The sequence below is a fragment of the Sus scrofa genome, chromosome 7, assembly GCF_054392235.1.
Source record: "Sus scrofa isolate SSC_HxYL_T2T_F1_AM1 chromosome 7, Sscrofa_HxYL_maternal_Yorkshire_Landrace_v2.0, whole genome shotgun sequence".
In the NCBI taxonomy this organism is placed as follows: Eukaryota; Metazoa; Chordata; class Mammalia; order Artiodactyla; family Suidae; genus Sus; species Sus scrofa.
In genome coordinates this window covers 24155418-24170753 of record NC_139389.1, presented here as the reverse complement: position 1 = coordinate 24170753, position 15336 = coordinate 24155418, and the positions used below count along the sequence as shown (strand labels likewise).

General features: G+C 39.5%; 1 protein-coding gene across 1 annotated transcript; it reads left to right on the top strand.

Moving 5' to 3' along the window:
- Positions 1 to 1747: 1747 nt before the first annotated feature.
- Positions 1748 to 2752, top strand: LOC146401372 (olfactory receptor 10C1-like). Its single transcript, XM_084970484.1, has one exon. The coding sequence runs from the start codon at positions 1748 to 1750 to the stop codon at positions 2750 to 2752; it is 1005 nt and encodes a 334-aa protein (XP_084826610.1).
- Positions 2753 to 15336: the final 12584 nt, after the last annotated feature.

Here is a 15336-nt window from a genome sequence, read left to right as displayed (position 1 = left end):
GAGAGTAAATCCAGAAAACAACAGGAAGAGTACTGAAAAAAATCAGATTTTACCTGATGTAGAATTATTCCAAGTGACAGGGAGGGAGAAGAGAACTGAACAATTTTGCTTGCATTCTCACCCCCAGGGAGACCCATATATTTATTTCTATATGATTTAATAATTATTTCTAGACAGAGTATCCGTCTTTGCCTTTTTAAATGTTTAGAAGCACTCAGAGATCTTCACTATCTTGGATGCCTTAGATTTTCAGCTGTCTCTGAAGTTTACCAGGTTTTAAAAAGTACTTACCACAGGAAGTCTTTTTAATTCACCCTGTGGGTCTAAGACTATCACATGACTAAGAGCAGGCATCAGCCTTTGTGCACTCAGCCCGCACTGTGGGCCATGCACCAGTAGGTGTCTCTCATTCCCACAGCCCCTGACTCCAACGCACAACATGGACTTCTGCTGTCTACAGTCTAAACGGGAGCAAGGTATTTAGGAAAAGAAATCTTTGCGATGTCACCAGTTGCAAAAGAGTCACGCATTCTCCTTTTGTGGTTGGGATTTCCCCCTCAGGCCTGCCATCAGAGTCACTGAGGAAACTGCAATTTGTTTCAGATACATGAAGACAGAATGAGTAAGATACACAATTTACACTTAAGCAACAAAACAGATGACAACTCCACATCCAGAATTTTCTATGCAACTGCATAGGCTATATTAAGAAGTCAGGACAGCAAGAAAATATTTTGGGGAATTCCCGTCGTGACTCAGCAGTTAACAAACCCAACTAGGATCCATGAGGATGCAGGTTCAATCCCTGGCCTCTCTCAAACAGTTAAGGATCCAGCATTGCCAACAGCTGTGGTATAGGTCGTGGATGCAGCTTGGATCTGGTGCTGCAAGGGTATGGCTATGGCTATGGTGCAGGCCCAAAGCTACAACTCCAATTGGACCCCTAGCATGGGAACCTCCATATGCTGTGGGTGCGGCCATGAAAAGCAAAAGAAAAAAAAAAGAAAAGAAAGAAAGAAAATATTTTGGATTAAAAAAAAAAAAGATAAACGATTGTCTCTGTTTTCTTTGTCACGCCCTCAACTGACTTGTGGTGCCACATGGAAAGAAGAAATATTAAATTGTATTCATTAATAGCAAAAAAGGGAAATGTTTCTAAATGCTTTAATATAAGTGTAAATGCATTATAATAGAATACCTGATGTGTGAGCACATTTTTCAGCAGTCATAGACGCTAAGGGTCCCTGTAATTGTATGTTTCTTATTACATATTTAACAGAATTCTGAACCAGTCCGTTTATTTCTGTTCTTTTTTCCTTCTTTGTTGAATCCAGGACCTACAACAGAAACTGAAAAATACTTTGAAAATATGCTGAGCTCAATAAATACTTGTGAATAAATGAGTAAAGAAAGCAAGTCAGTGGCTAAAGAATAGGAAAGAAATAGGTAGGTATGGGAGGACATTATCTGGTAGTATTTGACAACTGGTAAAATGAAGGGATGAGAGAATTTTACTAAACTTTTTTCCATTTCATGCCTGCTGACTAGATTATTTAGGACAAATCAACTAGGAGAGCGAACATGGAATAGGATTTGGTTTCAAGATGAGGGTAACTTCCAAACTTTGAATTTTAGAATTGCAGAAATCTATCTCTCTGACTCAAGAGAGCTTGTTAAGAGTAAGAGAAAGATTCATCTTTCCTTCTGAAAGACTCTTGATGATGACCTTGCCTTCTTTTTTTCAGGCATGACCTTCAATTGTTCCTTGTGGCAGGACAACAGCATGTCTGTCAAACGCTTTGCCTTTGCCAGATTCTCTGAGGTCACTGAACAGTGTTTCCTTTTGTTTACCCTCATCCTGCTCATGTTCCTAGCATCACTGATGGGCAATGCTCTCATAGCCACTGCCATCTGGTCCAACCCGGTCCTCCACACCCCCATGTACTTCTTCCTGGCCAACCTGTCTCTCTTGGAGATTGGCTACACGTGCTCTGTCATACCCAAGATGCTGCAGAGCCTTGTGAGCGAGGCCCGAGGAATCTCTCGGGAGGGGTGTGCCACACAGATGTTTTTCTTCACATTATTTGCTATCAGTGAGTGCTGTCTTTTGGCCGCCATGGCTTTTGACCGCTATATGGCCATATGCTCCCCACTTCACTATGCAACACGAATGAGTCGTGGAGTGTGTGTCCATCTGGCAATGGTTTCTTGGGGAGTGGGATGCATGGTAGGCTTGGGCCAGACCAACTATATTTTCTCCCTGGACTTCTGTGGCCCCTGTGAAATAGACCACTTCTTCTGTGACCTCCCACCTATCCTGGCACTTGCCTGTGGGGATACCTCCCATAATGAGGCTGCAGTCTTTGTTGCAGCCACCCTTTGCATTTCCAGCCCATTTTTACTCATCATTGTTTCTTATGGCAGAATTCTAGCTGCCTTGCTCAGCATGCCCTCACCTGAGGGTCGCCGAAAAGCTCTTTCCACCTGTTCTTCCCACTTGCTTGTAGTAACACTCTTCTATGGCTCAGCATCTGTCACCTACTTGAGACCCAAGGCTAGCCATTCAACAGCAATAGATAAACTCCTAGCCCTCTTCTATACCGTGGTGACATCCATGCTCAACCCCATCATCTATAGTTTACGGAACAAGGAAGTCAAGGTAGCTCTTAGGAGAACTCTAGGCAAGAAAAAAGTATTGGCTCATAGGTACATACCAGAGGACCACACAAGTTGCCCTTTGAAAAAGATGTAGAGTCAGCCTAAGAGGAATGAGAGAGAGAGAGAGAGAATGAGAGAAAGAAAAGAAAGAAAGAAAGAAAGAAAGAAAGAAAGAAAGAAAGAAAGAAAGAAAGAAAGAAAGAAAGAGAAAGAGAGAAAGAGAGAGAGAGAGAGAGAGGGAGGAAGGAAGGAAGCAAGGAATCAAGGAAGGAAGGTAGGGAGAAAGAGGGAGGGAGGAAGGAAAGAAGGACAGAAGGAATGAAGGAAGGAAGGAGGGAAAAAGAAAGAAAGGAAGAACTGTACTTGTCAATCTGTTTTGTAAACGCCTTCTTGAATAACTGTGATTGTTATTTTGGAGATACCTCTGTACTCACATTTGAAGTTCTTATTACCAAATTCTGGAAGGAAGTTGGATACCAAAGAATTTTAATAGATGAGTCCAACACTAGACAGGTTTCCCAAAATGTTCCCATTTAGGCTAAAGTATAGGCTAAAAGCACAAATTGCCAGATTATATCTCAGAAGCCTAACAAGTTCTCACTCTAAACTCTTAGGCATTTTCGAGCCCCTGAGGGGTCCGTATGACTTCTGCGGTGGTCACTGGGGTACTGCTTCCACATATGTGTCCCCCACATGGCTCTTTATGCCCTATTAGCTCTGTAATGTCATTACTTCCTTCCATAAAAAGGTTTCAAAATTCTTCAATCTTAATTATTGGTACACGACATAGAGTTAAATAGTTCCTTTTTGAGTTGTGTGTACTATAAAAATATGTAAACATCCAAAAAAAAGAAAATTATTAAGAATTTAAAAGTAATCCAAAAGGTCCCTGGTTCATCCCAGGTTTGGGCACCAAAAAAAAAAACAAAAAAACACATCAGAAATATCTGTTGCAGACTATTAAAGGAAAATTAGGGGATATTTTCACCAAGATTCCTCATGGTGAAAATGTTTTTCAAAAGAAGGAGAACTCCTATTTAAATTCAAGGATGGAAGAAGAAAACTGAACTAACACTAAATAATATAAATAATTTTAAACATTTTCAGGTACAGATTTACATAGGTACAGATGAATCCTGACCAAATACATTTGGAAATCATCCGAAAACTTGCTCTTAAGATAAATGGACATCGTTATAACACAGCCTAGTCGCTTGAGGCATCTATAGGAACATTACCTTGGCTTTGAACATTTCGTTCTCAGGGAGGTGCTGTGATCTATGAGAGATTCTCAGCTACCCACATAGCAGTGGGTATAGGACAAGGAATGGAGAACTGTGACAGCTACCGTGACAACCTACAGCATAGGATGAATGAGTTCTGGGGATCTAACACACAGCATGGTGACGGTAGTTAATAACACTGAATTATGTACTTGAAGTTTGCTAACAGAACGGATCTTAACTCTTCTGACCACACACATACACAAAAGATAACCATGTGAGCAATGAACTTAACTCGATCGTGGTGGTCATCTCACAATGGATACATACATCGAGGGATATATATTTGATATATGTATCATCACATTATACACCTTAAGTCTTCACAATTTTATTTGTCGATTTCATCTCAATAAAGCTGGAAAAGAAAAAGAAGATGTGATAATTCTACAGCCAGGGGATAGTAGTGATGGTTACTAATGACCAAGCTGTCTGTTTTGCCAGATATGCCCATTTCAGCAAAAGCTGTCTGACTCACTGAAGACCGAAACTTAATACATTGTGGTTTGTATTTAGATCTATGTGCCGTTAATAAAGGATAAAAATAATCTGAACATGCAAAAAATAACTAATTAACAATTATGCTGCAGAAATAGGCAGGAATTATCTGCATGCATTAGAGATTATTATTTATAAATATGTTGATTAATCAAGAAAAATGAATGATTTTTAAAAATTAAAGCAAGTTGGGAGTTCCAGTCGTGGCTCAGCAGTAATGAACCCCACTGGTGTCCATGGGGATGGAGGTTCAATCCCTGGCCTCACTCGATGGGTTAAGGATCCAGCATTGCCATGGGCTGTGGGGTGGGTCACAGACACAGCTAAGATAGCCCAGTGCTGTGGCTGTGGCATAAGCCAGCAGCTGGGACTCCGATTCAATTCCTAGCCTGAGAAATTCCATATGCCACAAGTGTGGCCCTAACAGCAACAAAGAAAAAAAGAAAGTTAATAACAATTTTACAGCACAATCCTTTTTGTTTCCCTTACTAATTTTGATAAGTTTTATAGTCTTCAAAAAATCCAAAACTGGACAATTGCATGCAAAATAATAAGATTAAAACATTTCTCCACATCCTATACAAAAACAAACTCCAAATAGATTAAAGACCTTAACGTAAGACCTGAAACCATAAGACTCTAGAACATAGGCAGAACATTCTAATGACATAAATCATAGCAATTCTTTTTGGATCCACATGCTAAGGCAAAAGGAATAAAACCAAAAACACACAAATAGGACTAATTAAACTTAAAAGCTTTTGCATAGCAAAGAAAATGATCTACAAAAAAAGACCACCTACTGAATAGAAGACAATACTCAAGCCTATATGATACGATGGATAAGGGGCTAAGAGCCAAAATATATAAAAAGCTCATACAACTCAATATCAAAAAAAAAAACAATCCAGAAATGGGTGGAAGATCCGAAAAGACATTGTTCCAAAGAAGACATATACGTGGCTATCGGGCACATTGAAAGATGTTCAACATCACTAATTATTAGATAAATGTAAAACAAAACTACAATGAGATATCACCTCATATCTACTAGAATGTTAATAATCAAAAACCACACAAATAACACATATTGGTGAGGATATGGAGAAAAGGAAACCCTTGTCCTTTCTTGGTAGAAATGTAAATTGGTGCAGCCATTATGGAAAACATTACGGAGATTTCTCAAAAAACCAAAAATAGAACGACCACATGATCCAGCAATTCCATTTCTGGGTAGATACCTAAAGAAAACAAAGACACGAATTTGAAAAGATACAGGCACCCTAATGTTCAGAGCAGCATTATTAATAATAGCCGAGATATGGGTGCCCACTTAGTGTGCATCAACACTTGAATGGATAAAGGAGATAAAGAAGACATATTGATGTGACATATTTACAAACACTCCACGCTATCATTTATATATGGAATCTAAAAAATAAAAAAAATGAACGTATTTAAGAAAACAAAAACAGATTCACAAATGCAGAGAACAAACTAGTGGTTCCCAGTGAAAAGAGGGAAGAGGGGAGGGGCAAGATAGGGGTATGAGATTGATAGATACAAACTACTACCTATAAAATAGATAAGAAACCCAGGTTTTATTGTCTAACACAGAGAATTATAGCCATTATCTTGCAACAATTTTAATAGCATATAAGCTATAAAAGTAGTGAATCACTATGCTGTACACCTGAAACTTCTATAATATTCTGAGACATCTGTACTCCAAAAAATTAATAAATAAAGCAAAAAAAGAGAGCACTAACAGTTTTGTGGATATCAGAAAATTTAGACATAAAGACAAGAATTGTTATTACAGTCAAAAAAATTTTATAATGTTACATTTGATCTATCCATCCAGAAGATATGGATAGATATGGCATCTAATAAAAGACTGCCAAAATACATACCATGAAAAGTAACAGAACTAACTGGAGAAATAGATAACTCCACAATAACTGTTGAACCTCAATGCCCCACTTAAAACAATGGATAGAACAATTAGACAGACTATCAGCAAGGAAAGAGAGATGTGAACAATATAAACAAAATAAAACTAACAGACATCTACAGAACACTTCACCCAACAAAAGCAGAATATACATATGTCTCATTGCATATGGAATATTCTACAGAATCGATCATTGGTCAGGCCATGAAACAAGTTACAATAAATTTAAAATGACTGAAAGTGGAGTTCCCACAGTAGCTCAGTGGTAACAAACCCGACTACTATCCATGAGGATGAGGGTTCGATCCTTGGCCCTGCTCAGTGGGTTAAGGATCCGGTGTTGCTGTGAGCTGTGCTGTAGGTTGGGTAGGCCTGGCAGCTGCAGCTTCAATTCTATCCCTAGACTGGGAACTCCCATATGCCATAGGTGCAGCCCCCCCAAAAAAGGTAAAATGACTGAAAGTATGTCCTCTAAACAAAACAGAATGAGATACAATGGATAACAAAAATGTTGAGAAACATGAGTACAGAGAAATTAGACAATGCACTTCCAAATAATAAATATCTCAGAAGAAATTACAAGGGAAATTACCAACTAATTTGGGAATAATAAAAACAGAAACAAAACATACCAAAACATATAGAAGGCAGCAAAAGCATATCAGAGATTTGTAAAAATATGTATCTTTTTTAAATTATTGATTTGACAATTTCTGTGCCATCAAAAATGTGTGTGCATGTATGTCTATAAAAATCATGTCTATAATAATAATTTCACTAGAATTTTTGAGTTACTATTGTCATAAAATTTACATCTTTCAGAGAGAGAATTGGAAAGTAAAATAACTTAGAAACTACTCTTTTGATGAAACTTAAAAGATTATGCTATAGAGAAACTGGGAAGTAAATTCATTTTGGGTATCCGTTCTTAGAAGGGATCTTTAAGCTCAAAACTGAAAGACAGGAAGGAGCTGGCCAGGAAGAAATCAGGGAAAGAGCATTTTATTATTTATTTATTTATTTATTTATGTATTTGCCTTTTTGCCATTTCTTCGGCCGCTCCCATGGCATATGGAGGTTCCCAGGCTAGGGGTCCAATCAGAGCTGTAGCCACCAGCCTACACCAGAGCCACAGCAACACGGATCCGAGCCGCGTCTGGGACCTACACCACAGTGCACAGCAACGCTGGTTCCTTAACCCACTGAGCAAGGGCAGGGATGGAACCCACAACCTCATGGTTCCTAGTCAGATTCATTCACCACCGAGCCACGATGGGAACTCCAAGAGCATTTGAGGCAGGAGAAATGGTGATTTCAAAAGTTCTGAAGCATGGGAGCTCCCATTATGGTGCAGCCAAAATGAATCTGACTAGGAACCATGGGGTTGCGGGTTCACTCCCTGGCCTCGCTCAGTGGGTTAAGGATCCGGCACTGCTGTGAGCTGTGGTGTGGGTCACAGACATGGGTCAGGTCTGGCGTTGCTGTCGCTGTGGCATAGGCCAGCAGCTATAGCTTCAATTTGACCCCTAGCCTGGGAACATCCATATGCTGCGGGTGCAGCCATATAAAGACAAAAAAAAAAAAAAAAAAAAAAAAAAAAGGTTGTGAAGCATGGAATGATCTTGGTCCATCTGTAAAAGGAGAGTTATATCAGCTATAATCCCAGCATAAAATAGTTGGCACTCTCCACCTGGGAAAATGAGGGAAGTTGAAAAAAGGAAGTATCAACAAAGGCATGAGAAGGATTTAGAACCCCAACAAGGGGCATCTACATGTGTACTGTACATGTACTACCCTGGAACTAGCCACAGTGGACGTCTGTCACACACCCAAGGCCTGAAGCAACAAAGTGGGGAAGTGGTACTGGAAACCAGAACAAAAGAAACCGTAATACACAGCTATCTCCAAGAGCTATGACTTTTGCTTGAGCAATATAGGCCATCTCATGTGTCCCAGCTGAGAGGGAGCCAAGGGAAAATAAACCAAACTAGCTGTTCTCTCTTTCTCTAATCCTCAACTGGTGACCCCCATTGACTATAATGGAAGCTATATACCAAGGACTCCTTTTGATTCAGACTCTTGAGTAGAGCATAGAGTACAACATACACAGTGGGATAAAGAGGGGATCTGGGTGAGGGATGAAAGAGAATGAAATATACCCATCACACTTGTAAAGTGAAACAATACACACCCACATGATACTAGTGGTTTCCTTTACAGAAAGGACAGTGAGATTATGGGCCATGGGGAGAGGCTGTTTAAAGGGAGATGTAACTATTTGTACATGTTATTCAGTACATTTGAACTTGCTTTTCAAAGTAATGTACTCATGGATTATGTGGATAACTTTTAAATCTTAATGTTGGTACACAAATCAGACTACTATTATGTGGGATGTTATGTGTTTGTGTGTGTGTGAGAGAGAGAAAAGACGGGCTCTTAGTCTTGATATTAGGAAATTATTAAATATTTTAAGGATTTTTACTGTCATTTTACTCTTCCTCACTGGAAAGACCACTTATGGTTCTTTCTTCTCTCTTCAACTCATTTTTGTGTCCCCTTATTTATTGTTTAAGGCCAGAAATATTATACCTTATTTGAGAATTCTACAAATGAACAATGTAAGATATTCAAGAAATTCACATGAAATTCTCCACAACCTTCAAACTAGCTTTGGTCTAACTTAACTCTATTTAAAATTGTGGTCCAACAACTACTAGAAAGAGCAATTAAGAAAGCAACCCCATATACCACTGCATCTAATAGAATAAAATACTTAGAAATACATTTAAGCAAGGAGGTGAAAAACAAGTTCACTGAAAACTGTAAAATACTGATGAGGAGTTCCCATTGTGGCTCAGCAGAAACAAATCTGACTAGTATCCACGAGGATGCAGGTTCAATCCCTGGCCTCGCTCCCATGGGTTAAGGATCCTGCATTGCCATGACCTGTGATGTAGGTCACAGATGCTGCTCAGATTTGGCATTGGTGTGGCTGGGGCATACGCCAGCGGGTACAGCTTCAACTCGATCCCTAGCCTAGGAACCTCCATGTGCTGCTGGTGTGGCCTGAAAAAATAAAATAAATAAAAGACACTGAAGAAAGAAACTGAAGAACACACAAATAAATGCAAGTATATTCTACACTCATGAACTGGAAGAATTAATTTAAATGTCCAGAGATTCTAGAGAAGGATAAAGATGTCGAAGGGGTAAGACATTGCACTCACCTTCGCCGAAAAACACATCAAAAAAACGTATCTACATGTAGAACAGTTCACAAAGACCATCTACTGAATGCTAGCAGAAAAACTTAAACCTCCAAAAAGGGCAGGAAACCCTCCACATAACTGGGTAGAAAAAAGCAGGAGGAGAGAGAGAGAGACAGAAGGAATCAGGACAGGAATAGCACTCCTGAGAGGTAGCTGTGGAAGAGAAAAGGAACCCACACCCTGGGAGGCCACCTTATTGACAGGGAGATCAGCAGAGCCAAGGAACTTCAAAGTCTCTGAGAAAAGCAGAGCAACTGGACTAAGGAGGGCAAAACAGAGTGAGAGCCACACAGACCATCTGCACCAGTGCCAAGGATGGCACAGCCCGAGACGCTCGGGCGGAGGCTGGTCACTGAGACTCAGGCTCCAGAGTTCAGTTCGAGGGAGACGACTAGGGTTGGGTGGGTGGAGACAGCCTGAAGGGCTAGGGAGTGGTGCACCACAGGACGGGGAGCCGAAAACCACAGGCTGAGGAGCCGAACCTGGGAGGAAACCTAGGATGGAGGAAACCACAATTGGAAAGCAGTCACCTGAATAAGCCTGCACATAGTTCTAAAAACCAAAACAACACAAAAAAGCTACTATAAAAGCACTGATAAACACAAGGAACAGCAAAAAGATATATATGAAGATGTTAAAAAAAAGAAAACAGGACTACACAATCATAGAATGTGGGGAAGGAAAGTAAGAAAAAATAGATTTTTTTTTCCACAATGTGTTTGAGCCTATATGACTATCAGGCTAAAGCAAACAGATGCGGGAAGGGGTTAACATACTTTAAAAATAGGGCAGCCACAAATCAAAACCAAACATCACATTCACAAAAACTAAAAAGAAAAGTACTCGGGCAAAAAATAAGCAGAAATCATCCAACCAAAAAAAAGAAAGGAAGAAAGGAGAAACATAGAATCAACTGGAAAACAAGGATTAAAATGGCAACAAATATATATCTATCAATAATTACCTTAAATGTCAGTGGACTTAATGCTCCCATCCAAAGACACAGGGTGGCAGATTGGATACAAAAGCAAAACCTTCAATCTGCTGTCTACAAGAGACTCACCTTAGGGCAAAGGACACAGAGAGACTGAAAGTGAGAGGATGGGAAAAGATTTTTCATGCCAATGGACAAGACAGGAAAGCAGCAGTTGCAATCCTCGTGTCAGACAAAATAGACTTTAAAACGAAGGCCATGAAGAAAGACAAAGAAGGACACTACTTAATGGGAAAAGGATCCATTCAAGAAGAGGATATTACAATCATCAATATAGATGCCCCTAATATAGGAGCACCCAGATACCTACAACAAATACTAGTAGACAAAGAGGAGAAGTCGATGGGAATACAGTATTTGTAGGAGACATTAACACTCCACCCACACCAATGGACAGGTCCTCTAGACAGAAAATCAATAAGGCGACAGAGATCCTAAATGACACAACAGAAAAATTAGACCTAATTGACATTTTCAGGACATTACATCCAAAAAAATCACAATATACATTCTTCTCAAGTGCACGTGGAGCATTCTCAAGGAGGGACCACATACTGGGGCACAAAGCTAACCTCGACAAATTTAAGAGTACAGAAATTATTTCAAGTATCTTCTCTGACCACAATGGCACGAAAGCACACATCAAGCACATGAAAAGAAGAGAGAAAAAACTAACTATATGGAGACTAAACAACATGCTACTAAAAAACCAATGGGTCAAGGAGGAAATCAAGAAGAAATTAGAAAATACGCTGAGACAAATGATAATGAAGACACAACCACTCAAAATCGCTGGGATGCTACAACAGCAGTGCTCAGAAGGAAATTCATAGCAATACAGGCCTTCCTCAAAAAGAAAAATCTCAAATTAACAACTTCACCCATCACCTAAATGAATGAGAAAAAGAAGAACGAAAGAAACCTAGTCATCAGAAGAAAGGAAATCATAAAGATCAGAGAGGAAATCAGTGAAATAGAGATTTTTTTTTTAAATTTAAAAAAATCAATAAAACCAAGAGCTGTACTTTGAAAAGGTAAACAAAATTGACAAACCTCTGACCAGACTCACCAAGAGAAGGAGAGAAAAAACCCAAATAAACAAAATAAGAAATGAAAAAGGAGACATCACAACGGATACGGCAGAAATACAAAAAACCCTAAGAGAAGACTCCAAACAATTGAATGCCAACAAATTTGACAACCTAGAAGAAATGGACAACTTTCTCAAGACTTACAGGTTACCAAAACTGAATCAAGAAGAAACAGATTAAGTGAACAAAGCCATCACTAGAAAGGAAATTGAATATGTCGTAAAACACACTCCCTACAGATAAAAGTCCAGGACCAGATGGCTTCACAGGCGAATTCTACCAAACATACAAAGAGGAACTTATACACATCCTCCTTAAGCTTTTCCAAAATGTTGAAGAAGGAACACTCCCAAACACATTCTATGACACCTCAATCATCTTAATTCCAAAACGAGACAAAGATACCAAAAAAGAAACTAGAGGCCAATATCTTTGATGACTATAGACTCCAAAATTCTCAACCAAATCTTAGCCAACTCAATCCAATAACATTTTAAAAAGATCATGGGAGTTCCCGTCATGGCTCAGTGGTTAACAAATCCAACGAGGAACCATGAGGTTGCAGGTTCGATCCCTAGCCTCGCTTAGTGGGTTGAGGATCCGGCGTTGCCATGAGCTGTGGTGTAGGTCACAGACGCGGCTCAGATCCCACATAGGGGGCATAGGCTGGCAGCTACAGATCCGATTAAACCCCTAGCCTGGGAACCTCCCTATGCCACGGGAGTGGCCCTAGGAAAGGCATAAAGACAAAAAAATAAAAATAAAAAATAAAAAATAAATTAAAAAGATCATATACCATGACCAGGTGGGATTCTTCCCAGGTGCACAAGGGTGGTTCATCATATGCAAATCAATCAATGTCATACACCACATTAACAAAAGAAAAGTCAAAAACCACATGATCATTTCAATAGATGCAGAGAAAGCATTTGACAAAGCCCAACATCCATTCATGATCAAGACCCTCACCAAAGTGGGTATAGAGGGAACATACTAGAAGCCATTTATGACAAACCCACTGCAAATATATTACTCAGTGGAGAAAAGCTGAAAGCCTTCCCACTAAAATCTGGAACGAGACAAGGATGCCCACTCTCACCACCGCTATTTATTCAACATAGTATTGGAAGTCCCAGGCACAGCAATCAGAAAAACAAAAGAAACAACAGGTATCCAAATTGGAAGAGAAGAGGTGAAATGGTCACTATATGCAGATGACATGATACTATACACAGAAAACCCTAAGGACTCAACCCTAAAACTACTCTAACTGATCAACAAATTCAGCAAAGTAGCAGAATATAAGATTAACATTCAGAAACTAGTCGCATTCCTGTACATCAACAATGAAATATTAGAAAAGGAATACAAAAATACAATACCTTTTAAAATTGCACCCCAATAAATCAAATACCTGGGAAGAAACCTGACCAACGAGGCAAAAGCTTATCTCCTGAGAACTATAAAACATTAATCAAGGCAATTAAAGAGGAGTCAAAGAAATAGAAAGATAGTCCATGCTCCTGAGTTGGAAAAACTAATATTGTAAGAATGGCCATACTACCCAGAGCAATCGACAGGTTCAATGCAATCCCTATCAAATTACCCATGACATTTCCACAGAACTAGAACAAACTATCCAAACATTTATACGGAACCACAGAAGACCCAGAATTGCCCAAGCAATCCTGAGGAACGAAAACCAAGCAGGAGGCATCGCTCTCCCAGACTTCAGGTAACATTACAAGCCACAGTCATCAAGACGGTGTGGTACTGGTACCACAACAGACAGGCAGACCAATGGAGCAGAATAGAGAACCCAGAAATAAACCCAGACACCTACGGTCAATTAATCCTTGACAAAGGAGGCAAGAAGATAAAATGGGAACAAGACAGCCTTTTCAGCAAGCATTGCTGGGAAACCTGGACAGCTGCATGCAAATCAGCCAAACTGGAACACACCCTCACACCACGCACAAAAATACACCCAAAATGGCTTGAAGACTTAAATATAAGACAAGACACCATCAACTCCTAGAAGAGAACATACACAAAACATTCTCTGATATCAACCTTCCAAATGTTTTCTCAGGGCAGTCTCCCAAAGCATCAGAAATAAAAGCCAAAATAAACCAATGGAACCTAATCAAAATGACAAGCTTTTGCACAGCAAAGGAAACCATAAAAAAAAAGGCAACTTACAGAATGGGAGAAAATAGTGTCAAATGATGCAACTGACAAGGGCTTAATCTCCAAAATGTACAAACAACTTATACAACTCAACAGCAAAAAAGCCAACAACCCAATGGAAAAATGGGCAAAAGACCTAAATACACATTTCTCCAAAGAAGATATACAGACAGCCAACAGGCACATGAAAACATGCTCAACATCACTGATTATGAGAGAAGTGCAAATCAAAACTACTATGAGATATCACCTCACGCCTGTCAGAATGGCCATCATCAATAAGTCCACAAATAACAAATGCTGGACAGGGTGTGGAGAAAAAGAGAACCCTCCTGCACTGTTGGCAAGAAATGTAAGCTGGTACAACCACTATGGAGAACGGTGTGGAGGTACCTTAGAAAACTATACATACAACTATCATATGACCCCGCAGTCCCACTCTTGGGCATAGACCTGGACAAACTTTCCTTGAAAAAGACACACGCCCTGCATGTTCATTGCAGCACTAGTCACAATAGCCAAGACATGGAAACAACCCAAATGTCCATTGACAGATGATTGGATTAGGAAGATGTGGTATAGATACACAACGGACTACTACTCAGCCATAAAAAAGAACAAAATGAGGCCATTTGCAGCAACATGGATGGAACTAGAGACTCTCATACCAAGTGAAGTTAAGTCACAAAGAGAAAGACAAATACCATATGATGTCACTTACACCTGGAATCTAACATACGGCACAAATGAACTTTTCCACGGAAAAGAATATCATGGACTTGGAGAACAGACTTGTGCTTGCCAGGGGGGGGCAGGGAGGGAGTAGGAGGGACTGGGAATTGGGGGTTAATAGATGCAAACGATAGCCTTTGGAATGGAGAAGCAATGGGATCCTGCTGTCTAGCACTGGGGACTATGTCTGGGCACTTGGGATGAAGCATGATAATGTGAGAAAAAAGAATGGATACATGTATGTGTGACTGGGTCACCTTGCTGTGCAGCAGAAAAGTGACAGAACACTGTGAATCAGCCCTAGTGGAAAAAATAGCAATCATTATAAAAAATAAAAATTTTAATTAAAAAAAGGAAAAAAACAGAAAATTTTAACTTTGTATAGTGACCGATGGTGGCTAAATTTACTGTTACCACTTTGCAGGGTATAGGAATGTCAAATCATGACATTGTACACCTGAAAATAATGTATTGTTGCATGTCAATTATGCTTCACTTTAAAAAATCATGACAGTAAAAGAAACATTAAAAAGAGAAATAAATGAATTAAATAATAAAAGTAGTTTCCAGTGCTCTCAGAAATCAAATGAGTTTATTCTAAACCAAATTAACAAGAAAGGAGACTTGCTACCAACCGATATTCAGGAGGTAATTAACTGTACAT